The following is a 27,982-nucleotide window of genomic DNA, read 5'->3' as shown; positions in this document are numbered from 1 at the left end:
TGTAATTGGATTTAACCCATTGGAGATATGCACGCGTCCCTGTTTAATTTACCTTATTGTGCTGTTCTCTTACTTGAATGAATTTTCTCATATTGTCCATTAGATATGTTATGTATGATCAATATACGGTATATCAATCTATGCAATAAATTAATTACATTTTTACGTACGTATGGATATTTGAAGGAATTCTCTAAATGGGGCACCCCCTGTACATGTACCGCCCCGGGCTCGGCTGCAACCGAGCAGCTCGGATCCGGGCTTGCTGGTGGGTGGCTCGAGCTCCTCCGGACCCGGGGGCCCCGTGGTCCACTTCGATCTGAAAGGAGGGGCTGGTGCTTTTAGGGGGATGTAGGTGTACGGCCGGAGCCGTGTTTGAGTTTGTGACACCACCCACGGGATGTGGTGAAGGTAGGCACCACCGCTGCAGTTACGGGGCACCCGAGGGAGATGGTATGCAGCAAGTTGTTAACCCCTCTGTGGGCAGGGATGGTGGCCCCGGGACCCGTTGGGGGAGCTTTGGCGGTGCAGGGAGATGGGCGACCGGAGGGCACTGGTGTACTCACTATTGGAATGAAACACTCGAGTCTCTGGTAAACCAAGATGATGGTGGTCGGTGCCCGCAGCCAGCCGCAGTCTGGTCCCCCACCCGGTTGGTGGTCTTTGCCTTTTTCCTGCACCGTGTTGTGTATCTGTGGACTGCCTGCGCTTCAGCGACAGGAGTCCGCTCCCCGGCTTCGTGGATGTCGGGAGAGCCCTTTTGCCCACAGATGCTGGCCCATGGGATCTCTCTGCCTGTGCGGTGGCTTTATATCCTCCTCGTTGGGCTGTTGTCTTCAGTCGGGACTTTGGGTGGGAAAGGACCTATAGTCCAGACCGCAATCAGTTAATTAAGTCAGTCCAGTGGTTTCTGGACCAAGTTTCAGGGTTTGAGTACCCCCCTTTGTGCTCCGGTTTCCGAGTCGGTTCCCCGGGTCGGTACCGGCGGGCCACTACCCTGTCCCGGTCCACCACGGTTCCACCGAGCCGTTTTCCCGGCTCCTGCAGGCTGAGGCAACCGCTTGCCTCCTAGCCAAAGGTGCCCGGGCTCCAACCCCGGCACCTGTCAGACTGCTGCAGACCTGGGCACAGGTCTGCTTCCACTCTCCTTCACTCCTGTCAACTCATCAGACTAGACTCAACTGAACCACTTTTTCCTACCTCAGGCTCTCTGAACTCCTCGGTGGGTGTGGCCAACTGCCTGGCTCCGCCCCCCTGGTGTGTCCATCAGGCACACAGAGAGGTGACTAGGGTTTAATGGTTGGCTGATGACACCTTTTTAGGGGACTGGTGTTGTACGGGGCGCTATCTGTGACTACCTAGCTAGTCCAGGGCGTCACATACATATTTCTTATTTGGCGCCAAGTATTCATTCAAGTCACTGAATTAAACTTCAACTTCTGCTGCTTGAGAAATTACTTTTGGACAATCAGACTTTTGCTTGAGCCTGGGGACAGCTGATCAGTTTTGCAGTTTGTAGATTAGAGGGGTTATATATAAAAATACATTAGATAAACTAGTATTAAAACCTGCTGCGCTGAGAATAATTGTATGGGGGTAGTAGGGGGTAGATAACTATAGGGCTATGAATAGATAGAATAATGCAATAATGGAAGGATAATCATTTTTTAAATACCTGTAATGTTGATGTGGTCTTTAAGTCCAAATTTTCACTTGTACGGGAAGGGGTAAAGATGAAGCTATACAAGTGTAAATGGAATAATAAAATTATGCACTGAAATAGGGGAAAAGTGGAAGTAAAAAGATAATAATGATTGACACTGGGGTTTAATACTGACCTTGCCTTTGAGTACCTAGGAGATGTGGTATATGGCAATAGGTACAGGAGGAGCAGCAGGGTGTATGGATAATTGATGAATGCCTGTTGGTAAGTAAAGTGAGAGGGAAGGTGGGAAGGGGGGAGGGGGGCAATCATCAATTATCCATACACCCTGCTGCTCCTCCTGTACCTATTGCCATATACCACATCTCCTAGGTACTCAAAGGCAAGGTCAGTATTAAACCCCAGTGTCAATCATTATTATCTTTTTACTTCCACTTTTCCCCTATTTCAGTGTATAATTTTATTATTCCATTTACACTTGTATAGCTTCATCTTTAACCGTTCCCTGACTTTAAATAAAGACCACATCAACATTACAGGTACTTAAATAAGTATTATCCTTCCATTATTGCATTATTCTATCTATTCATAGCCCTATAGTATTCCACCCCCTACTACCCCCATACAATTATTTTAAGTGCAGCAAGTTTTAATACTATTTTTTCATTTCTCTTGGCAGGGTACGCGGTCCCTTCCCACTGCTTGCAGCTTTATCCCTGTGAGACATAATACCTTCTACATACTCTGTTATTGAAGCTATTACTGTCTCCTCTTTTTCTCTGAGCGCCAGTGGTTCCCTATTAAAACATTACATAAACTAATATTTTGGAGCATATTTATACAGTGATATTGCATATTTTGGAGTAAATATCACATGAATGATGAGCATTATAAGAAACTGTCTGCATTCCAATTTTACAAAACAAAAACTTTATATTTATTTTGATTAAATTTGTCAAAAAACCCAGTAAATTTATTAAGATTTTCCACTAATAATAACCTAAAATTTCTAAAGCTTTTTATTTGTTAAAATCCAATTGAATATAATGGAACTTCTGGCTGCTAAGTTGAAATATCACAGCAAAAACTGGTAGTGAAAATAATCCCTAAGGGAATTCATCAGCTACCGATGCATCTCAATAAATTAGAATATCTGTCACGCTCCCGGTGTCCCAGCAGCCCTCCTTACCCACTGAGCCGGTTCCTGCATCGCACCACCGCTCCATACCCACTGATCCAGTCGTACCTGCATTGCACCACCGCTCCGTACCCACTGATCCAGTCGCACCTGCATCGCACCACCGCTCCGTACCCACTGATCCAGTCGCACCTGCATCGCACCACCGCTCCGTACCCACTGATCCGGCCTCACCGTCATTGCACTGCTCCTTACCCACTGATCCACTCCACGTGTCCACCGGTCATGGCTGCCGCTCCCGCTCGTGCTCTCCTGTGTCCTGCTCCTGGTCTCATGAGTCTGACTCTGAGTATTAGCCTCATGCCTCTGTATAGGACCAGGCCGCGCCCACTCTCCTGGTTTTATGGACCCAGCACACCTGAAGCAGGATGTGACATACGGCTGTGCTGGATATATAAGACTGGCCTTTCCATAGGGGCGTTGCCTGATCAACGTGTCTGGAAGCTTTGTCTTTTGAGCTAGGTGCTCAGGCCCCCTGGTGCCGTGTCCTATAGACTCCTTGTCTTTGCTCCCTGGTACCTGTGCCGCCTGTTTCCTTACCGTCCTGAAGAACTCTGTGACTCTGCTGACCTGGTTATACCTGTCCCTGCCACGCCAGTGCTCCGGCTGCCGTGTACCCTGCCCCCGGTGGGATACTCGGTCCAGTGGATCCACCTCCTGGGCCCATCAGTCCTCCCGGTCCTGACAATAGCATCAAAAATTGAATTTATTTCAGTAATTAAGTACAAAAAGGGAAATGCATATATTTTATATAGAGTCATTACACACAGAGTGAGCTATTGCAATGTTGATGATTATGGCTTACAGCCAATGAAAACCCAAAAGTCATAATCTCAGAAAATTAGAATATTATATTAGACCAACTGAAAAAATGATTTTAAACTCAGAAATGTTGGCGCCTACTAAAAAGTCTGTACAGTAAATTCACTCAATACTTGGTCGTGGCTCCTTTTGCATGAATTACTGCATCAATGCGGCGTGGCATGGAGGCGATCAGCCTGTGGCACTGCTGAGGTGTTATGAAAGCCCAGGTTGCTTTGATAGCAGCCTTCAGCTCGTCTGCATTGTTGGGTCTGGTGTCTCTCATCTTCCTATTGACAATACCCCATAGATTCTTTATGATGTTTAGGTCTGGCGAGTTTGCTGGCCAATCAAGCACAGTGATACTGTGGTTATTAAACCAGGTATTGGTACTTTTGGCAGTGTGGACAGGTGCCAAGTCCTCCTGGAAAATGAAATTTCCATCTCCAAAAAGCTTGTCAGCAGAGGGAAGCATAAAGTGCTCTAAAATTTCCTGGCAGATGACTGCACTGACTTTGGTCTTGATAAAACACAGTGGACCTACACCAGCAGATGACATGGCTCCCCAAACCATCACAGATTGTGGAAACTTCACACTAGACCTCAAGCAGCTTGGATTGTGGCCTCACCACTCTTCCTCCAGACTCTGGGACCGCGATTTCCAGATGAAGTGCGAAATTTACTTTCATCTGAAAACAACACCTTGGACCAATGAGCAAGAGTCCAGTTCTTTTTCTCCTTGGCCCAGGTAAGACACTCTGGTGTTGTCTATTTGTCAAGAGTGGCTTGACACAAGGAATGCGACTGTTGTAGCCATGTCCTGATTACGTCTGTGTGTGGTGGCTCTTGAAGCACTGACTCCAGCAGCAGTCCACTCCTTGCGAATCTCCGCCAAATTTTTGAATGGCCTTTTTTTAACAATCCTATCAAGGCTGCTGTTATCCCGGTTGCTTGTGCAACTTTTTCTACCACACTTTTTCCTTCCACTCAACTTTCCATTAATATGCTTGGACACTGCACTCTGTGAACAGCCAGCTTATTTAACAACGACCTTTTGTGGCTTACCCTCCTCGTGGAGTGTGTCAATGACTGCCTTCTGGACATCTGTCAAGTCAGCAGTCTTCCCCATGATTGTGCAGCCGACTGAACCAGACTAAAGGCCCAGTCACACTAAACAACATCGCTAGCAACATCGCTGCTAACGAACAACTTTTGTGATGTTGCTAATGATCTTGCTGTGTGTGACATCCAGCAACAACCCGGCCCCTGCTGTGAGGTCGTTGGTTGTTGCTGAATGTCCTGGGCCATTTTTTAGTTGTTGCTCTCCCGCTGTGAAGCACACATCGCTGTGTGTGTCAGCGACAGAGCAACAACTAAATGTGCAGGCAGCAGGAGCCGGCTTTTGCGGACTCTGGTAACCACAGTAAACATCGGGTAACCAAGAAGCCCTTACCTTGGTTACCCGATATTTACCTTCGTTACCAGCCTCCGCCGCTCTCACGCTGTCAGTGCCGGCTGCCTGCTCTCTGCACATGTAGCTGCAGTACACATCGGGTATTTAACCCCATGTGTACTGTAGCTAGGAGTGCAGGGAGCCAGCGCTAAGCGGTGTGCGCTGGTAACCAAGGTAAATATCGGGTTGGTTACGCGATATTTACCTTAGTTACCAAGCGCAGCATCTTCCACGCGGCGCTGGGGGCTGGTCACTGGTTGCTGGTGAGCTCACCAGCAACTCGTGTAGCCACGCTCCAGCGATCCCTGCCAGGTCAGGTTGCTGGTGGGATCGCTGGAGCGTCGCAGTGTGACATCTCACCAGCAACCTCCTAGCAACTTACCAGTGATCCCTATCAGGTTGGATCATTGTTGGGATCGCTGGTAAGTTGTTTAGTGTGACTGGGCCTTAAGGGACCATTTTAAACACTTAGCAAGCCTTTTCAGGTGTTTTGTGGTAATTATTCTAATTTTTTGAGATAATGACTTTTGGTTTTTCATTGGCTGTAAGCCATAATCATAAACATTAACAGAAATAAACACTTGAAATAGATCACTGTTTATAATTACTCTATATAATATATGCTGAACTTTCAGAGTCTCCCACTGTCATACCATTTCCTCATGTCGCCCCCTATCTGTCGGTGTCCCCCAAGGTTCATTTTTAGGACCTGTTCTCCATCTACACGGCTTTCAGTATCACCTCTAAGCTGATGATACGCAGATCTACCTCTCTGGACCTGTCACGCTTCCTGGTCCCCGTGCCACGCTCCCTGGTCCCCGTGCCACGCTCCCCGGTCCCCGTGTCTCGCCCTCCGGTTCCCGACGGTGCTCCCTGCTCACCGCTCCGGTTCCCGGTCCTCTCCTCCACGGCCGTCCTGCTCTCTCTCCCTCGCCTGCGTCCTCCATGTGTCCTGCTCCCCGCTCCCGGCGCTCCTCTGCGACGCAGGACACTCTGCCGGTCACTCCTACCTCCTCTGCACCGCTTCCTGCACTGGCTTCTGGCACACGGGCCTTGCGCATGCGCATTAGGGCGCGCGCGCGGTCATTGACCCTTTCTTAAAGGGCCAGCGTCAGGAAACAGGATATTACCTATGCAGGTACAGGGTATAAGAGGATTCTCCTTCCAGGTGGGCGGGGCCTGTTCTACGTGTTTAGTAAGCTAGGAGTTCAGGTCCCCCTTTTGCCTTGTCCAGTACTAACCCTGTCTGTCTCGCAGAGCCTGTCCTGCCACGCCAACCGGTCCTAACCACGACTGCCCCAGAACGCCTGTCAGTGACTGTCGGCTGATATTCCACTACCTCTTCAGTCCCACCAGTCTCCGATCCCTGGCTCCATTTGGTGACCTGCCATCTCGCTCAGCTGGTTCCGGATTCTGCCTGACATCTCTACCCGGCCTCTGACCCTGAGCCTCGTCACCCGGACTACCTTCTGGAATTCTGTGATCCCAGGGACATCTACTTCCCAGTTCTCTGTACGGACTGTCTTGCTACCAGGAGTGCTTCGGCTGCCGTGCATCAAGGCCCTCTGGCGGGGTGACTGGCCTGGTTGCCTCACCTGGGGACTCCGGTGTACGGTCCAGTGTTTCCACCACCAGGACCTAACAGGACTTGACATCACCTCCTTATTAACCAGAATTCCACAGTGTCTGTCTGCTATTTCATCCTTTTTCTCTGCTCGATTTCTAAAAATCCATGTCAATGGCTGCTCACTTTCCCCAGTCCTACGTGCTCACTGCCTGGGACTAACTCTAGACTTTGCTCTCTCTTTCAAGCCACACATCCAAGCCCTCTTCACCTCCCGCCACCTCCAACTCAAAAATATTTCCTGGATTCGTACATTCCTTTCCCAAGAAGCTGCAAAAACCCTAGTGCATGCCCTTATTTCCCATCTGGACTATTGCAACCTTCTGCTCTGTGGCCTCCCTTTTAACAGTCTCGCACCCCTACAATCTATTTAAAACTATGCTGCCCGACTAATCCACCTGTCCCCCCACGACTTCCCAACCTCTCCTCTCTACCAAGCCCTTCACTGGCTTCCCATTGCCGAATGACTCAGTTCAAAACCCTAACCATGACCTACAACGCCATCCACAACCTGTTTCCTTCCTAAATCTGTGACCTAGGCTCCCGGTAATTACCTGCACATAAACTTCGATCCTCACAAGATCTCCTTCTCTACTCCACTCTCATCTCCTCTTTCCACCATCGCATCCAAGATTTCTCTTGTGCATCCCCCATACTCTGGAATGCTCTGCCATAACATATTAGACTCTCGCCTACCTTGACAAGCTTCAAAAGGAACCTGAAAACCCACCTCTTCCGACAAGCCTACATCGTGCAGTAACCCTCAGTCTGATATAGCCCCGCACGACCATCTCTACCCTCAGCTACTGTATCCGCACTCTTCCCTTGTAGACTGTGGGCCCTCGCGGACAGGGTCCTCTCTTCTCCTGTGCTTTGTTTTGTTTATGATTATTGTACTCGGCCCTACTATGTGTACCCCTTTTCACATGTAAAGCACCATGAAATAAATGGCGTTATAATAATAATAAATAATAATAACATGCTTTTCCCTTTTTGTATTAAATTACTTAAGTAAATTTAACTTTTTGATGATGTTCTAATTTATTAAGATGAACCTGTATGTGATGTCAGTGAATTGTCTGTGCAGCTTCTCAGTACATTTTAAATTGTTCCAAGTTGGAAGATTATGGGTACAGTAAAACTTTTACGAACTTGATAATAGCTAAAGGCATGTATAATAGAGAGATGCTTAGGTACGTTCAGTGTAATTCCAGTGTTTTCTTGTCATGCAGAACAAAAAGTCCTATTCGCTGTGTTTTACAACGAGATGAAGACATGCTAATAAAGGGTGGCAGACATCCATACCTTGGGAGATACAAAGTAAGTTTTAATAAAAGAATATAAAATTCTACTGATGTATTCACATTGCATATATAACAATTACATATTTTTAGATGAAAAAGTCATATTGTAAAGGGGTTGTCCACGCTTACCACCACATTAATGGTCTATTGTGATGATTCACTTACTTCACATGATGAGGTTACTCACTTTGCTTGCTTCTTAAGGTAACAACAGGAACACTTCATTTAAAAGTTCAAACTGATGTATTCACAACACATACAGTATACCACACTGTTGCAAATATAACCCCTGCCTTCCTTCTTGTTTACAGGAAACAAAAACACGGTTTTCAAGTTTGTTTAACTGGTGGGACACCCGCTAAGGTCCAGATACACTCCTCCAGTATCCTAGTGAAGCTATATCAGGCTCCTGTCCCTAACCCCGGTCAGATGAAGCGAACCCTCATTTCCATGAGAGGGTTCCTTTCAGAGGCGTCAAACCTCTACACGCATGGTCTTGGCCATTCACGCAGCCTTCTTATCCGGTCGATTTCACAAGCGCACTGCGCATGATCATAAGACTCCTGCAGGTCCGTCCATGCGCAGAGCATGTTTAAAGCTGGCAAGCAAACACCCGGTTAAGAAGGCTGCGTGAGTGAGAAGTGCACACGAGCAGGAGGTGATGGTGACGTCGCTCATGTAAATCGATGGTATCATGCTCACAAAGGCATTATACCACGGAAAGCATGTAAACGCCCACGGGGCGAAGCAACACCCAGGGGACTAGACCCTCTGCTTATATACATAGGGAACACGTAAGCTATATAACCTTTTTTTATAAATTCATATTACGCAATATTACAACACAGGGATGGGTAGGAAGGGGGTTTCTAGGCCACACATCACCCTGTTTGTAGGTTAGGTTCCTTTTAAGGGGATAGGTGATCATAACTTCTTTTAACTGGACAACTCCTTTAATATCTAATGTTTCTTGTAAAAAAAAATTCTTGATTTGTTAAAGAAAATTATGGAAGTAACTTTCAACTCTGCACAATGAGTACTGATGACTAATTGTGTTTCATGCCTGGTCCTGGAAAAAGACACATAGAAATAACTGAAGTATATGCTTTGTGTATTTTAAGGTTGGATACATGAAAGATGGCAGAATCGTAGCAGCGGATATCAATATGTACAGTAATGGCGGATATGCTGGGACAGAATCTGTGTTTGTAAGTCCTATAGAGTCTTCCCACACGTCTCACATCATTGCAAAGTCTGGGGCTATGTGCTATACTTTATGGTGGCATTTTTCTAGTAATCTTCACAAAACGTTAACTAAACATGTTTCAAACATATCTGCCACCAAAACATTTTAATTAAAGAGGTTGTTCACTATTTTTACATTGATGGTCTATCCTTAGGATAGGTAATCAATGTCTGATCGGTCGGGGTCCGACACCTGGAATCCCCACTGATCAGCTGTTTCTCGGTGCCGGTGGTGGCATCAGGCAGCCAGAAATGCTCAGTTCCTGATCTGCTCTGTCTTCTGATAGCGGCCATTCAGATCAATAGGAGGCGAATATACAGTACCCAACTATGGCCGCTATCAGTTGAAAGGGCAGCTCCGGAACACATGGTGCTGCTGGAACCAAGAACAGCTGATCAGGGGGATGCCAGGTGTTGGATGCCGGCCTATCAGACATTGAAGATCTAGCCTAAGGATAGGACATCAATGTCAAAATAGTGGACAACCCCTTTAAATATAAATATGAAGAGCTTAATGCACCAATATTTGCAACAGTATAATGGCTGTAATTGAGATATAGGAGATATATACACTCCCACATGACGCCTTTTTAGATCTCAATGATCTTTAATCAAAACGTAGTATTGATGAGTTTCAGATCAAATCAGTTTTAAATCGCAATGTTAAGTCAAGCCAATAAAAGTAGTATATGTTCAGGTAACATATCCTCTGACTACACAACAAACTAAACTTCAATGTCGAAATAGAATTTTAGTATGTTCATGTCAATGAGAAGGAAAAGCCCAATTTTTCAAATTCTTGTAGTGTAAAAAGAAAGTTTGTTGAATGCCTGGCTTTAGTACATTTCCATCTAATTTTGCAGAAGGGAAACGGGGAAATTAACCCAGCAATTATGATAGATATAGATATATATATATCTATATATATATATATATATATATATATATATATATATATATATATACTTTTAGCTGATATCAGTACATGAGCCTGAGATAATGTGTAATGAGTTTTCAGTGCTAAATTTTAAAACAAAAAGTGTCCATGTAATAATCTAATCCAAGCCCAGCTGTCAGGAGGATCTGTCGAATGTTTGATCAGTCTTCCTGCAGTCTGAGTTTTTTTCCCCAATTAAAGTATCAAAACGATCCTTGTTAGGGCTCATTCAGACGTCCGTTTTTTACATACAAGATTTATCCGTGATTTTCACAGATTGAATTTGAACCTAGTCTAGTCTGAGTTTGTTGACATATCTGATTTTTTTGTCGGACTGAGTGAATCACACAAAATTGTGGAGACGTCCAATATTGTTCCAAATGTCAGATCAAAATAGTCAATGCAAGTCTATACGTCCATGAAAAAAAGTGGGCAGCATTGGGATGCCATCCGAGAGCTGACTTCTTCACGGACTGATAGGACAATCTGGGGAAACTTATTTCTCATTCATGAAAAACTGATGAAATTTTGACCAAACTTTGTTGACACTCTGCTGAAACTTGCATCAAAACCACTGATGAACTCAGTCCGATTTCTCATCATTAAAAAAAAAATGGAAGTCTGAATGAGGCCATATAGCCAATGGAGTCTGTCGGCTGCCGTTTGTACTCATTATAGGACGAACCCATTTCTTTAAGGATTTTCATTACTCTAATCCTAAAATGTAACAGAAAAACAGAACGCCAGTGTGAACCCAGCCTTTTATATTCTGTTACTTGTCATAGATAATGGAGATTTCGGTGCTGCAGACAGATGCTTCTTACCATATTCCTAATCTGAGCTGTCAGGGAAGAGTTTGCAAAACAAACCTTCCATCAAACATTTCGTTTCGAGGTTTTGGCTTTCCTCAGTCTGCATTGATTACAGAAGTGTGGATAGATGAAGTAGCAGCTAAGTGCAATTTGCCTCCTCATCAGGTTAGTAATGCCTTCAAATTTCTGATTCTATCATATTTTCTTTTATTTTCAGGGACTCAACAAAAACTGCAATAAAAATATCTAATAGCTGTGTAATTTGTATGACACTATCTGTTTACCCCTACTATAGACATTACATTTTTTCCGCAAATAACGACAATTTTAAAGTAAACTTCTTTAGAGCTTGTATTGGATGTAGGAAAATTAAGGATTGAAAATGTCGTCTGTTTCTTATGTTTTGTTTCACATGGAGATATGCAGCATTAGAGGAGGCCGACAGCCACTTATCTCCCTGCTCCATTAATAATACAGGCACATTTCACCAGGTCCATAGCACTAAATTTACACTATCTGCTGAACCACAAATATGAAATGTCTGTAGCTGGCTACCTTACGGCCACAGATCTGCCATATACCCTAATGTTTTGTGCCCCACTATTGAGTTATATCCAGCCCATCGCCCTGGATCTGCCCACAATACATTGGGTCTTTGGTAACAGTAGATTGTCTCTCATCGGAAATTAAAATGTTTAAAGCTACACTTTAAGGTTAGATATTGTAAAGTAAAATCAAAGTAAAATCAATAAACGTTATTTCCCTAGGGATATCGTGGTCTGATTGAAGGTACCATGAGAAAGAGAATAACTTAGCAATGTAATATTCAATCTGCTTTGTGCAGCAAATGTTGTCATGATTCATGACCAATTGAGATATTTATTCACTTATATAGCACCATTAATTTTATAACTCTTTATATATATCATCATCACTGTCCTCATTGGGACTCCCAATTAAAATTCCCTATCAGTATGTCTTTCTAGTGTCGGAGGAAACTCACATAAACACCTTGCAGATGTTGTCCTTGGTGGAATTTGAACCCAAGACCTCAGTGCTGCAAAGGTACATTGCTAACCACTGAGCCACCGTGCTGCCCATAGCTAGCATCTGTCACTCACATTATTGCAGTGATGTAGCATGAGGTTGCCAGGGCCTGGACAAGGCAAGTACAACACCTCTTCTTTCAATTATAATGTTTTCTAAGTGCCCCTTTAATAAAAAGCTAGGCCCCCAGATGACCACCTTTACAAAGTATTAATGCTCATTTAAAATGTAATAATGTAATGATGAGCCAGGGAAGCCTCCGGCCTTGTAGTCGTGGTGGTAGTTTTCAGGCTTGTCCCTGGCTTCACCACTACCTCAAGGTCGGGAACTGACTTGGTGGGGCAGAGTGTGATAGTGCATTCGCCGGACAATGTACAAACGATCTTCAGACAAAGGGTGCTGGTTACAAACGACATCCTTTATTGTACAACACGATCCGGCAGTAAAATCAGGCACTTTCGGTGGAGCTGGGGGCAGCCTGCCCTAACGCACCCTCTGGTGGGGATGTGCCCGGGGTACTCCACTTCGCCGGGCTCCCACTCTTTGGTTTGATGCACACCGGACCCACACCAGTTGCTTCACACCCTGAGGTTTCGTTCCACTCCTTACTCTCCGGCGCCCCCTGCTGGTCCCGCTCACACACTCTGCCCCTCGATGTTCACACTCTTCCGTCCCGGATCCAACTCCTCACACACACACAACTATTCCCCTATCATTCAGCCGGCTCCTCCTCCCCGGTGGCGACAGCCGTCCCACCCGGCCACTAGAGGTGCCCTATCACAATATACAATAATAAAAGTCAAACATTTTTATTAATTACAATTCCGGGTTATCTCAGCTCCCTCCTGTAGGGGGTATGCTCACCCACTACACGCCTCCCCTCTTAAAATCCGAGCCTCCCGGCAAGGCTCTATCTATAAACACATAAACTGTAAAAACAAACATATCATGGTGATAACCTTCAGCCCAGTCCACAACAGGCGGCCCGTACAAGGAAAAGGGGCACCAGTCCAGCGCCCGGTCTTCAGCGGCGCTCCCGGTCTTTGCTGGCGCCCAGAGGCTTTACCGCGCTCCCGGTCTTTGCTGGCGCCCGGAGGCTTAGCAGCGCTCCCGGTCTTAGATGGCGCCCGGAGGCTTAACAGCGCTCCCGGTCTTTGGTGGCGAGCAACAGGCATGTAAAACTTGTAACATCTGCAAACTCTTCGCCCTGCGGAGGAGTCCCTGACTCAGTCTGACAGCGAACTCTCTCCGGGCTTTAGCAACTGGAACACAAACTTCTGCCGGTCAATCAACAATACCGGTCTTCATACAAGCCGTCTGAGGTGATCTACTCCGGAGGCCAGGACCGCTTCCATTCGGCGGTTTGAGCCTGGATGTAATCACCCAGGGTCTGCCCAGGTTGTCGGCGTACCCTCCGGAAAGATACAGGAGCGAAAGGGGGCTCCGGTAACGTGGCCTCTTCGGTTCCCGGCGGGGGTGATGGAGTCGCTACCCGGGGTGGTTGAGGCACGGGTTGCGGCACGTCCAGGACAATTACCGGACGATTGGTAACGCTTTGATTAACCGCCACCACCGGGATACCCTTTTCCGGGTCAGCGGTCAGGCCAGACTGCACCTCCGGTGTGACCGCCAAGGTGCGCCTGGACTGGGAGGCATCGGTCGACATCGGTTTTGGCGGGTTCCGTCGCCGTTCCTGGTGCTCCTTCCATTCCAGCTCCTGTTGCCATTGGGCCGCTTCCCGGGCGGTCGGCATCCGGGTCACTCCAACCGCTAAAAGGCCGCGGCTTCCCGCCTCGGGTAAAAACTGCACTTTCTCACCCGGATAAAGTGTGTGAAGCCGCTTCGGTAGACCCTCCACGTCCAGGTGCACCCGATTATAAAAATAGTCATCTCTGGTACTCGCTTCCCGGATAAACCCATAGCCCTCCTGCTGGTTGAATTTCACCACTATACCAGTGGTGAATTGCAGGGCCAGCTCCTCACCGCCGGGACCGGACATCATTTCCCGGACGATGGTCTCCGCAAGCAGCCGCTCTTGGACGGGGTCTGGTACCGGAGACGGAGCCCTTGGGTGCGATATGGGAGACGGGGTCACAGGGTCCCAAAAGAAGCCCCGGTGGTCTTGTTCCAGCCTCTCAGCAATCACTTCAGCCGGCTCCCGCACGGGGACAGATGGTGCTGCGGCTGTGGCGACGGGCTGAGGTGTCTCCAAGGGGGAATAAGTAATCCCCAGGGGCCGGTTCCCCACCGGTAGCTGGGTGGCATAAGTTGCCCGTACCTCCGTGGTAGTGGCTCCGGTTGTCGCGTTCTAGGTGGTCAGCCAGGTCACTTTCTCCGGACGTGCTGGGCCTCCTGGCACGGTCGGGATATCAAGTAAGGGCGCTTCTGCTGCGGCAGCGTGCTTGGGACGCTCCCGGCCTAGGCTAGTCAGGGCCATGGCGGTGGCGAGTTCCTGTTGTTGGCCGGAGGTCTCCATCTCTTTGTCTTGCAATGTCGCTAGTAATGGCGGCGGAGTCGATGCTGAGACTGGAGGAAGTGGAGGCGGGCCTATGTTTCCCGCTCTTGGGCATGCTCCACCCCCAGCCTCACACATCATCTTGACTCCTCCGCGGCGGTTCTCCTTTTTCTTCAAAACACCGCCCACTTCATGTTTCTTTCTTCGTGCCCTGGGACTGGCGCCTCCCCTCTTTGGGCGGAGTACTCTGTGCTTCTTCTTCGGCACCGGCCAGCCCCAGGCTCTTCTTTTGGCGCCAATTTTTCGCGCCCTTTCTTCCTCAGCTTCACAGACGGCGGCCATCTTGCCGCCATCTTGTGCCCGGTCCAACGCCTTGGGCACTTCTTCCTCCCACCATGGGACTGGAAATCTTCTCTCATAGCCCGGATCCGGTGCACTCGGCACCACTTGATCTCCGGCTTCTTGGGTTCCTGGCAGGGAATTCGCATCCTGCCGACTACGCCACATGTAATGATGAGCCAGGGAAGCCTCCGGCCTTGTAGTCGTGGCGGTAGTTTTCAGGCTTGTCCCTGGCTTCACCACTACCTCAAGGTCGGGAACTGACTTGGTGGGGCAGAGTGTGATAGTGCATTCGCCGGACGATGTACAAACGATCTTCAGACAAAGGGTGCTGGTTACAAACGACATCCTTTATTGTACAACACGATCCGGCAGTAAAATCAGGCACTTTCGGTGGAGCTGGGGGCAGCCTGCCCTAACGCACCCTCTGGTGGGGATGTGCCCGGGGTACTCCACTTCGCCGGGCTCCCACTCTTTGGTTTCATGCACACCGGACCCACACCAGTTGCTTCACACCCTGAGGTTTCGTTCCACTCCTTACTCTCCGGCGCCCCCTGCTGGTCCCGCTCACACACTTTGCCCCTCGATGTTCACACTCTTCCGTCCCGGATCCAACTCCTCACACACACACAACTATTCCCCTATCATTCAGCCGGCTCCTCCTCCCCGGTGGCGACAGCCGTCCCACCCGGCCACTAGGGGTGCCCTATCACAATATACAATAATAAAAGTCAAACATTTTTATTAATTACAATTCCAGGTTATCTCAGCTCCCTCCTGTAGGGGGTATGCTCACCCACTACAATAATACTCCCTACATGCCCCATCCAAAAGTAACAATGACAAGTAACAACGCCCCCCACACACACACAATATAAAGTTTATACTCACATAACCCAAGTGACAAAGTCTTCTTTTGTCCCACACACAAAGCAGGCTCTCACTGGTGGCACAGTGCAACAAAGACATTGTAGAACCTGTGCCTGGGCTGACGCTTAGTAGAGACTGGTGCTATACCACAAGAAAGCAACTATATTAGTGATCTGTGGCATCCCGCCAAAAGACCAAGGTATGTGCAGTGTTGCGGGCGGGGGCTGCTGCCGCTTCTGGGGCCGCTCGGATCCGGGTACGCTGCTGCGGCTCGAGTGGTGACCGGACCCCGGCTCGCACGACCGTCCGTCCTCACAACTGTCGGAAAGGGGTATTTACAGGGGATCGATGTGTCGGTGACACCACCCGTGGTTTGCAGTGAGGGATGGTGGCACCACCACTGCCCGGTGATGGGGCGCCCAGGGCTGTTGGAGCGGGGGAAGCAAGGTGGAATCCCCTCCATGGGTAGGTGAGGGGTAGTCCCGGGGTCTTTTTTGGTACACGGAAGTAATAGCTGCTGGAGGGGGCGCGCTGGGTCAGACCGGGGATTGATGGTGTACTCAATGTCAAAGAATCTCACACCAGTCCAGTAGTAAACCAAGTTGCCAGTGACCGGTCGTCATTGGCGAGTGTATTTGGGTCCCACACCCAGTGTAGTGAACAGGTGTCCCTTCCTCCTGCACTCTGTTTGTCTTCTCAGGGACGACTCTGTATGGAACGGAGACGTCCACTCCCGGTACTGTATGTGTGTTGGGAGTTGTGGCCCGCGAAATCTGACCCTTGGGATCTCAGTGGGTTCTGACGGACACCCTATCCCCCTCTTTGGGCTTCCGTTTTACTCTCTGGGCCTGAAACCTTGTCCTCTGCTGGTTCATTAACAAAGGGCATGCAACCTTCCTCATCCTAGGGTCCAGGCACCCCATCTGTGTATGGCCTCCGGACCAGATTCCCACTGTCAGCACCGGCGGGCTACAACCCTTCCCCGGTCCTCTTAAGGTCTCCCGCGACCGGATCTCCGTCGCCTGTGGCCCTGTTCACTGTCTGCCACCTAACCAGGTATTCCAGGGGCCCCTACCCCTGACTACACTGCACAGCCTCACTCCTCCACTGTCAACTGTCAACTCTCAACTGACAACTCCTTCTCTGACTCAGACTCACACTCCGACTGTCTTGTTCCCTCCCCTGACACCTCAGGACCCCTAGGTGAGCGTTCTCATCCACCTGATCCCGCCCACTGGTGTGTCCTTATTGTCATGAGGGGGTGGTTAGGCTTTACCGGCTGTGTGTTGTACCTGGGTGTGGATTTTGGTGGTAACAAGGAGGGTGGACTACTTCTGTGACTACCTGGTTTTGCCAGGGTGTCACATGCAGTGCCCCAGATTTTAGTGATAAGAACACTGCTACTTTTTTTTAAAGGAAACCTGTCAGGTGCAATATGCAGTGAGAACCACGAGCAGTTCTGGGTGTATATTGCTAATCCTTGCCTAGCTGTCCCTGTATACACTAGCATAGATAAAAGATCTTTAGAAATACTTTTTCTAAAGATCCCTTTACAGTATGTAATGAGCGAGAGGACTAGTCCCTGGGCATTAGTTCCCCTTGCTATTCGGCCCCATTAGCATGTTAGTATGCCCCTGTGGGTGTGCTAATGTCGCGGGCGGAGGAGGGGACGCTACGCTCACCCACTGCTCGGGTCCGGCTGCTGCTGCTTCTGCTCGGTGGTGGCTCGAGCGGTGGGCCGGATCCCGGGGACTCGAACGGCGTTCCTCGCCCGTGAGTGAAAGGGGGTGGTTTGGGTTTAGGGATATTGTCCGTGACACCACCCACGGTTGTGGTGAGATTGGTGACACCACCGCTGCTCTGGACGGGGGATCCTGGGAGTGATGACAGGGAGCAGCTTGGATGTTGGTTCTCCCCTCCGTGGGTAGGTGGGTTGGTTGTCCCGGGGCCCGGTGAGGGGTTAGGTAGGAATGGCAGCCGGGTTACGGGGCCCGGTGAGGTGCAGGGTCGCGGGGGCAGCGCTGTGCCGCACGGCACGGTGGTACACACTCAGCCAATGATGAATGCAAAGTCTCCGGTAAAACAAACAGCTGGATGGACGGGTCCCACAGATGGCTGCAGTGTTTCTCCTCCCGGCAGGTTGATGGTGACTGCCTTTCCCTGCACCTGTGTTGTGTGACGGTTCCAATGGCTTCCCACCGGTAACCCGCTCCCCAGCTTGGGTGGATGCTGAGGGAGCCCCTTTTGCCCGCAGGCTCTGGCCCTGGGAACTGTAGCCTTGGCGGTGACTGTGTTTCCCTTTTCGGTTTGAGCTGTTGCCTTCAGTCGGGACTTGAGTGCTGGGAAACCCCGGAGGTTCCCTTCGTTAACGGATTTGACAAATTCCATGGCGACTCCTAGCCTTGTCGGGGTCCGTAAGCCCTGCCGGATGGTGCTGGCTTCTCTTTGCTCGCCGATCCGGTACCGCCGGGCCACCGCCCGTCCACGGTCCTTACGGTTTGCTCCAATAGGCCTCTCCTGCAGATGGTCACCACCGTCTGCCAAACTTGCTGTTCCGTCCGGGCCACACACCCGGATCACCTTCAGACTGCTCCACTCTCACTTTACGTCCTCTCACTTTCACTACTCAACTCTCAACTCTCTCCTTTTCCCGCCTCCAGGACTGTGAACTCCTCGGTGGGCGGGACCAACCACCTGGCCCACCCCCTGGTGTGGACATCAGCCCCTGGAGGAAGGCAACAAGGATTTTGTGTTTGACTTCGGTGTGCCTGACCGGGGTGTGGGGTGTGTTGGTGTAGTTCTGTGATGACCTGGCTTGTCCAGGGCGCCACACTAACATGCTAATGAATGTGCAGTGTCACAAGATGATCTCACTCACCTCTTCGCCCAATGCTGGATTTTGGCTCAGTGAGCATGACCCCGGAGTTTGGGTCATGCGCACTATGAACCCTGGTGTACGCGTCCAGGTTTCAAACTGAAGTAGTGCGTATGACTGGAAGTCCAGAATCATGCGCACTAACTCCAGCGTCGGGCGGTGATGGCAGTGGAGAGGTGAGTGAGATCATCCTGTGATTCTGCACATTCAGTAGCATGATAGCACACCCACAGGGGTGTACTAACATGCTAATGGAGCTGACTAACCAGGGGAACTAACGCCCAGGGAACTAGTCCCAGCGCTCATTAGCATAGGAATAGCTAATTTTTTAATCATAAGAATTTTGCTCCCTGGCCAGCTTCTGTAGCCCCTCAGTGATAAACTACTGCTCTGTTGTGGTACCGGTGAAACGTTTGGACAAACCTGTTCATGCAATGGTTTTCCTTCTTTTTATTGGAATGTGCACTTTGTAGATTAAGACTGAAAGCAGCAAATCCACTGAGGGACACATATGAAAACCAAGGAGTAAAAACCAAATTAAAATATGTTAACCTTAGTCTCCTCAGAGTTCACCCCTTTATTATTTATTTTACTCGCTGATATAGCATCACTAATTCTGCAGCACTTTACAGACATCATCATCACTATCTAAATAGTGAGTATCAGAATGTCTTTAGAGTGTGGGAGGAAACCTAAATATTGGGAGGAAACCTACACAAACATAGGGAAAACTTAGAAACTCATTGCAGCTGTTGTGCTTGGTAGGATTTGAATCCAGCGCTGCAAAGGAACAGTGCTAAACACTCTGACCACTGAGCCCCTGTGCGACTCTTTTACTCTGAATACAGTTTTGGAATTCTTTCAAGTAGATTCAGCAGGAAGTCACCTGAATGGCTAAAAATGTATAAACATGCATCATCAAGACTCATGAAAGAAACACTAAGGCTATGTGCCCACGGGGGAAAGTGTCCTGCGGTTATATCCGCAGGACATTCCGCAGGAGCTCCCAGAAAACCGCAGCACAACTTTGTCTGTTTCCATGCTGCGGTTTATTTGCAAAACGTCCTGCGGATATGGTGCGGGCATTCTGCATTGAGGATACAGTACCATGGCTTCGGCACTGCATCCTCAATGCAGAACAAGTGCTGAGTGATCGGGGGTTCATACTTACCTCCATCACGCAGCACTTCTCTCCCGTCTCCGGCCGTGTTTACACTGTGAAGGAGAAGGTGGGAGGGCCTGAACTTGCTCCGACCGCCCACCTCCTCCTTCCTGCTCCTGTGTACCGAGGGAAAATGACCGGGTGTCTGCTCTCAAGGCAGGTAAGTATGGACCAAAGCAGGGGATTTCCGCAGGTAATGCCGCATGAATAATTGACATGCAGTTATGTGCGGCTGCGGGATATCCGCAGTATATTCCGCAACCGCACATTCCGCAACATGGACACAGCACTCCCCATGTCCCATAGGATAACATGGGGAGTGTCTGTACATGCTGAAATCTGCGGATTTATCTGGAAAATCCAGATAAATCTGCAGGTTTTCCGCGGCAAAATCCGCAGAAGCAAGCTCCCGTGGGCACAGGGCCTAAGAATTACTTTAAGATAAGTTCATCAGAGTTACTAGTCTAGAAACTGCAATTGACAGCACCTCAGATAATGCCTTAAAAATGATGCACAGATGTCAAGTAGCATACACATCTCAACATCAAATGTCCTGAAGAGACTACTGAAAAGAACAAAAAAAAGACATGCCATCCCATCTGATTTGCTCTTAGTGAGACCATCATTTGTGTTGAAACAAGATAAAGACCCAAAACACACCTCCAGACTTTGTAAGGACTAACTGACCAAGCAGGAGAGGGATAGAGTGTTGTGTCAGAATCATCTGACCTCAACCCAATTGAAATAGTTTGGAATGAATTTGGAGTGAAGACAAAGTAATTTCAAAGTGCTTAGCTCCTCAGAACTACCTCAAGACTGTTAGAAAGCCATTCCACATAACTACCTGATGAAACTATCTGAAGGGATACCAAGGGTGAACAAAGCTGTCAAAGAAAAAGTGGAGTGCGTTGAAGAATAAGGATAGGAGAGATATTTGAGCTACATTGGGGGTCTATCTTTTAACATGAATTTGTTGCGCCAAAGACTAATTTAACCCATTCACTACTTACAGACTTTACTCTACTGGAATCCTTTATAATACACTATACTCATGTATATAACAATCTCTGAGGAAAACAATACATTTTGTAGATTGTGAGCCCTCGCGGGCAGGGACCTCTCTCCTCCTGTACCAGTCTGTGCCTTGTATTGTTTATGATTATTGTACTTGTCCCTATTATGTACACCCCTTTCACATATAAAGTGCCATGGAATTGATGGCGCTATAATAATAAATAATAATAATAATAATAATTTTGGGTCAGATTTACAATTGTGTGTGAGCCTCAACATCAAAGTATTGTCTTAAAGGGGACCTGTCACCAGGTCATAAGTGGTGTTTAGCAACCCCCCTAGTGTTCGAGTTTGGTTCAGTTCGTCGAACGGCGGCTCAGTTCGGTGAACGTTCGACGAACGTTTGACGAACACCTTCGAACCCCATTGAAAACAATGGGAGGCAAACACAAACACATACAAACACATAGAAAACACCTTCTAAGGTGTCCAAAAGGTGACAAACAACTCACAAGACACCACAAACACATGGAAAAGTGACAAGTACATATCCTCATGTGAAAACAAAAGAGCTGGATGAGTAAAAGGAGGAGGAGACACAGATATAGGCATGTTATGCCCTTCTAAAATCATGTAAAACAGAGCAAGGGTTGTCCAAGCAGAGTCTCCTTTTTTTCCAAAAATTGGGCCACAGCCACCACTTCAGTGGCAGCACTTGTGCCCCAGTTGCAAACTTGACCAGTTGATTTGCATCAAGCACATTCAAAAATACGCCAGCCTTTACTATCCCCATGATGACCCCGGGGTAGCAAAGTCCTTGCTGAACCATGACTTGTTCATCTTGGAACATTTTTAAAAAAAACAGCAAGGGGACTCCAAGCAGAGTCTCCTTTTTTTCCAAAAATTGGGCCACAGACACCACTTCAGTGGCACCACTTGTCCCCCAGTTGCAAACTTGACCTGTTGATTTGCATCAAGCACATTCAAAAATACGCCAGCCTTTACTCTCCCCAGGATGACACAGGGGTAGAATAGTCTTGTGGATCCATGACTTGTTCATCTTGATGAACATTAGTCTGTCCACATTGTCACTGGACAGACGCGTGCGCTTATCTGTCAGCACACACCCAGCAGCACTGAAGACACATTCCAAGAGAACGCTGGCTGCGGGACACGACAAGATCTCCAGGCATAAGTGGCGAACTCAGGCCATTTTTCCAGATTGGAAGCCCAAAATGAACAAGGCTCCAGTTGCAAAGTCATGGCATCTATATTCACTTGGAGATACTCCTGTATCATCCTCTCCAGCCATTGACTATGTGTCAGACTTCTTGTCTCTTGTGGCCTTGCAAAGGATGGTCTAAAAAAATCATGAAACGATTCCATAATATTGCTGTTACCACCACATACGGTGTTGCCGGTACGGTTTGACTGATGATGACTCAAAAGTCCCATGGTTGGCAAGTTACAACTGTGAGATTGACTCCCTGCACCACTGGTGTTTAGTGGAAAAGCCGAGCTAAGATTGCATAACAGCTTCTGCTGATACTCCTGCATACGTGCGTCCCTTTCTATGGCTGGAATTACTTCGGAAAATTTTGACTTGTATCGGGGATCTAAGAGTGTGACAACCCAGTAGTCAGCGTTAATTCTAATCCGAGGGTCATGTTGTAGGTAGTGCATCAAGAAGGCGCTCATGTGTCTTGCACATCCCGGAGGAACAAGTCCTTGCTGTGTTTGTGTCGGCGAGGTGATAACTGTGCTTCCTTCCTCTGACATCTCCCCCCAACCTCGAACAACCGAAATTTTACCAAGGTCTCCCTCCCTCAGAGTCTTTCATGCCCATCGCCAGTTCGTCCTCCATTTCTTCCTGGGCTCCTGCACCTTCCTCAACAGTTTGGCTGCTACCATGCGCCCTTGTTAATCCCTCTCCCCCACTGTCCCATGCCTGCCGCCTTGGTGATGCTGAACGTCTGGACCTTGTAGATCTTGGTATCCCTTCCGCAAATGAATCCTCCTGTACTTCCTCCCCTTCCTGTTGTCCCACCACCTGACACCGAATACTGTTTAGAGTGTGCTCCAGCATGTAAATGACTGGAATTGTCATGCTGATAATGGCATTGTCAGCGCTCAACATATTCGTCGCCATGTCAAAACTGTGCAGAAGGGTGCATAGGTCCTTGATCTGAGACCACTCCATCAGCGTGATCTGCCCCACCTCTGCATCTCCTTGGTCCAGGCTATATGTCATAACATATTGCACCAGGGCTCTGCAGTGCTGCCACAGTTGCTGCAACATGTGGAGAGTCGAATTCCAGCGTGTTGACACATCGCATTTCAGGCGGTGAACCGGCAGGTCGAAAGACTTCTGAAGTGATGCAAGTCAGTCAGCTGCACTGTTTGAACGGCGGAAGTGAGCGGATAGTGACCGTGCCCTGTGCAGAAGCCCATCTAGGCTGGGATAGTGGGTTAAAAATTGCTGGATAACAAGGTTCAACACATGAGCCATACAAGGCCGCACCCAGGTTTGCAGCATTGTTGCACACGGCCTTCCCTGGCTGCAGATTGAGTGGAGACAACCATTTACGAAACTCGGTCTCCAGAGCTGACCACAACTGGTCAGCTGTGGGACTCTTATTTCCAAGACATTTCAAGGTAAAGACCGCCTGATGCCGTTGAAATCTGCTGCCAGCATAGTAAGGAGGTATGCGGGATTCCTTGTGCACAGAATCAACACGGGTGGCCTGACCAGACAGGCTTTGGGCGGAGGTGGAGGACCCAGACGAGGTTGAGTAGGCAGAAGCAGTGGAGGAACTTCTACATACAGAGGATTGACGCACAATTCGTGGGGATGGCAAGACTTGTACAGCAGACCCTTCTACATCTCTCACCATAGTTACCCAGTGCCCAGTCAGTGACATGTAACGCCCCTGTCCATGCTTACTGGTCCAAGTATCAGTGGTGAAATGCACCCTGTCACACACAGAGTTTATCAAGGAAGCGGTGATATTGTGTGCGACATGCTGGTGTAGCGCTTGCACAACTTTCTTGGAGAAGTAGTGGCGACTGGGCATCTGGTACTGGGTCTCTGCGACGGACATAAGGTCTCGAAAATCCTGTGTGTCCACCAGGTGGAAAGGCAGCATTTCTGTAGCCAACAGCTTGCAGAGGGTGAAAGTCAACCTCTTAGATTTGTCATTGCTAGGAGGAAATGGCCTTTTACTTGTCCACATCTGAGGGACCGAGGGCTGCCTGCTGTGCTGAGATGGCATTGAGTAGGGTGTCCCATGAAAACTGCTCATCTGTGAGGAAAGTGCAGGCGTAGACATAATGTTGCCTTCATCCAAAGGTGGTACTCTCGATGTCTGAGAGAGCTCTACACCAGCAGCTGTTTCCCCTTCCAAAACAACTGACGACCTGCCAATCACACTGCCTGTTGTGGTTAAAGAGGTGGAAGGTCTGCGTCGCAAAGCATGTGTGACTGCTGTCCCCACAGTCATAGAGGATGAAGAGCGCGCGGATGCACTAGAAGGGGAAGACGGTGGTTGGCCTGCTCCACTATGCCGCATTGTAGCACAGTGAGCTTCCCACTGGGACTTATGCTTGTTATCCATGTGACGGTTCATGGACGAAGTAGTCAAACTAGTGAGTTTTTGGCCTCTACTTATAGATTGTCGACAAATCTTACAGATGACATGAGTTAGGAGATCCTATTGATGTCAAAAAAGGACCAGGCTAGGCAAGGCTTAGAGCCCATGCGACCTGCAGAGCCACCACGACTTGTGTTCAGAGGCAGAGTTGTGGCTGAGGATGCAGTTGTTGACGTGCTTCCAGTACTCCATTTCTGTCCAGGAAGGCGCAAGCTAACCTCGTCGTCAGTCACATCCTCCTGCACCGCCTCTGCTGACCTCCTCGAGTGCCTGACTGGGCTGACAGTAAGTTGGATCTACAACCTCATCATCAACATGTGTGTTTGCACTCCCCTCGTCCTCAGACCTAACCTCTTCCTGCCCTGAATGAATAGTTAAGTTGTCATTCCAATCAGGTATCTGAGTCTCATCGTCATCAGTATGTTCCTCATTGCCTCCACCAAGAGGAGTTACAGTTTGGGAATGAGGGTCTACATTATGCTCAGAAACGTCTTCATCAAGGCCTGAATCTGACTCACAAAGCTTCTGGGCATCACTGCAGATCATTTCCTGGTCTGGACTCACTGTAGCTTTGGAGCAGACCTCTGATTCCCAGGCTATAGTGTGACTGAACAGCTCTGCAGACTCACCCATCTCTGTTACCCCATACTCTGCAGGGCGGGTGGAGACTTGAGAGCTGGTAGAAAGCAAGTGCGATTGGAGTGATAACTCAGAGGACTGTAGTTGTTTGGATGTTGAAGTTGAGGTGGAGGAGAGGCCCCTTGATGGAGCACTTGAGATCCATTCAAGCATGTGCTTTTTTTGTGCCTCATCTACCTTTGGTAGAGTTGTTCGGTTCCGTAAAAAAGGGATCACATCAGATTGTCCACGGAAAGTAGTAGACATCTTACTTATGCTGGAAGATGGCCTTTCTTCAGCAGATGTTACTGCAGCTTTACCATCTACCCCACGGACACAAACTCTTTTTCCCTTTCTAACACGCCTCTTCCCCTTTCTACCAGCATCAGTCCTATTGCCACACATTTTGTTTGTGACCAAATTGGACACTTAAAATCTCGTAGTAAAAATGGACAGGTGGTGTAGATTGCAGAGGTGGTCTAGGTTTATTGACAGCTGAAGAATCAACACTGACTATCCCAAACAATGAAAATATGGCCCTAAAAATGACAGCACTTTTTGCAATTAAAATTGCGTAGCTAAAATGGACAGGTGTGTAGAATGCACAGTTGGTGTACCTTGCTTGACAGCAGAGGAACCCTAAGTTAGTATCCCAGACAATTTTAGTATGCCCCTAAAAGTGGCAGCACTTTTTGCAATTAAAATTGCGTAGCTAAAATGGACAGGTGTGTAGAATGCACAGTTGGTGTATCTTGCTTGACAGCAGAGGAACCCTAAGTTAGTATCCAAGACAATTTTAGTATGCCTCTAAAAGTGGCAGCACTTTTGCAATTAAAATTGCAAAGCAAAAATGGAGAGGTGTGTAGAATGGACAGGTGCTGTAGCTAGCTTGTCAGCAGAGGAAGCCTCACTTTTTATCCCTGCCAATGAAACAATGCCCCAAGGAATTGCATGAGCTGATGTAGCCAGACGCTGTGATATAAACCCCTGCACAGCGCTGGCACAGACCTGCCTAGCAAAAATGGCTATGAACGGCTGTAATGTAGCCCTGAAAAGGGCTGAAATTACAAGTAGTCCCTAATTCCTAAAGCGATGTGTAGATTGCACTGTATGTCTATAGCACACACAGCAGCAGCAGCGGGAGCGGGAGCAGTGACTGTCACCCACCCGCAGCAGAGAGATAATGGCGGCGACAGGGAAAATGGCCGGGTCTTATAGGGCAAAGACATGTGATATACACAGCCTATGACACATGCCCTTGCTTGTTTGGCAAAAATCCACTTTGCTGTGTGTGTGTCTGTGATGGATGACAGCCTGGCCCGCCCCACTGTACGCACGGTTAGGAAAAAATAAAAAATAAAAATGTCGATCGCCATTCTTTCAGCACTCAGCAGCAGCACTGATCTAAACCCCGTCTCCCCCACACACACTATACGCTGAATTTTGAAAATATGATGATTCACAGTGACTCACAGTATTATAGTGAAAAGCCAGCTAGTACCTAGCTACGCTTTTTGGTGATCGAACCGTTATCGAACGTAATTCGAACTACCGAACTTTAAGCAAATCGTTCGAGTTCATCGAACGACTCGAACACCCCCCAAAATCACTTGAATTTGAAATTGGCGAACCTCAAACCTAGAACATCGCTCAACTCTAGTCATAAGTGGCCAGTTTCTGCTCTTATTTATATTGCCGCTGCCCCTCTGATTTTCTGTATTTTTTATTTTTGTTGTTTTAAATCATATTCAATACTAAGTAAGTCTAAATGTTTAGAAAATTTGGTTTCCACGTTTTCATCTGATTAACATGGCTATTGATCCTGTTATTTGCATTAGGTCAGAGAGATCAACATGTATAGAAACATCATTATGACCCCTTACAAGCAGGAGTTTGATACAACTAATCTGAGAAGATGTTGGGAGGATTGTATGGAGAGCTCTGCCTATCATGCCAGGATGGAAGCAGTGAAACAATTTAATAAAGAGAACCACTGGAAGAAAAGGGGCATAGCACTGATCCCCCTAAAGTTTCCTGTCACCTTTATTGTGGCTTTTCAGAATCAAGTAAACATTATAAATTTAGCATTTCATTTCATTTAATAAGCAAATTACTTGACCTAAATCTGGGTAGATTTTTTTTTAGCAGTCATACAACCACTTTAGGCCACAGCTACACAGCGACACTAGCCACAACTGATCGCATGGTCAGTGATCACTATGTATAGCACACTACAAATTAATGGGGTCGCATCGTGAACCTTGAGTAACCTCCAAGAGCAAGTCTAAGAAAATCCAAATGAGGCGGATTTTTTGCAACTTGCTGGTCACATTTGCGCTTCCCTCGGAGTCGCAATATGACCCACTCACTTGTATTGCTTTGTGATGTAGCAGCTACACATAATAATCTTTGACTGTGTGACCTGTGTTGTGGCCACAGTCACCATATTGTCCAAGCCTTAATGGAAATCTGTCAGCAAGTTATTGCTATAGAATCTGAGAGCACCATGATATAGGGGCAGAAATCCTGATTCCAGTCCAGACATGCATCACTTACTGGGCTACTTGTAGATATAATCCCTGTTTTTGCTGCTGCAGATGTAGCAGATCCAAGACTTCTGAGTTCTGTATAACCCCAGCCACACCCCAGTTAGCACCTTCCTTGTCCATTGTGCATTGTCAGAAAACTGCTAATCAGTAGTGGGGATGGGATTAGCCTTGATGGCTAAGGGTACCGTCTCACTAAACGACATACCAACAATTCCGACCACGAAACCGACCTGGTCAGGATCGCTGGTGCGTCGCAACATGGTCGCTGATCAGCTGTCAATCAGGCAGATCTCACCAGCGACCAGACACCAGCCACCAGCGACTCGTATAACGAAGCTGCGCTTGGTAATCAGGGTAAATATCGGG

The 27,982-nt window shown here is 48.1% G+C and overlaps 1 protein-coding gene across 2 annotated transcripts in view; it reads left to right on the top strand.

Moving 5' to 3' along the window:
* The window catches only part of LOC142245186 (aldehyde oxidase-like), a 314,224-nt gene that overhangs the window by 215,470 nt on the left and 70,772 nt on the right, over nt 1-27,982 (top strand). For both annotated transcript variants that reach the window (XM_075317642.1, XM_075317641.1), the window contains 4 exons: nt 7,972-8,059; nt 9,165-9,251; nt 11,011-11,202; nt 26,906-27,133. In XM_075317642.1, the coding sequence (XP_075173757.1) occupies nt 7,972-8,059; nt 9,165-9,251; nt 11,011-11,202; nt 26,906-27,133 (595 nt within the window). The remainder of the gene's footprint in view (nt 1-7,971; nt 8,060-9,164; nt 9,252-11,010; nt 11,203-26,905; nt 27,134-27,982) is intronic.

Source organism: Anomaloglossus baeobatrachus, chromosome 7 (genome assembly GCF_048569485.1).
Source record: "Anomaloglossus baeobatrachus isolate aAnoBae1 chromosome 7, aAnoBae1.hap1, whole genome shotgun sequence".
In the NCBI taxonomy this organism is placed as follows: Eukaryota; Metazoa; Chordata; class Amphibia; order Anura; family Aromobatidae; genus Anomaloglossus; species Anomaloglossus baeobatrachus.
Note: the sequence above shows the minus strand (reverse complement) of the source record. Positions and strands in the feature narration are given on the sequence as shown.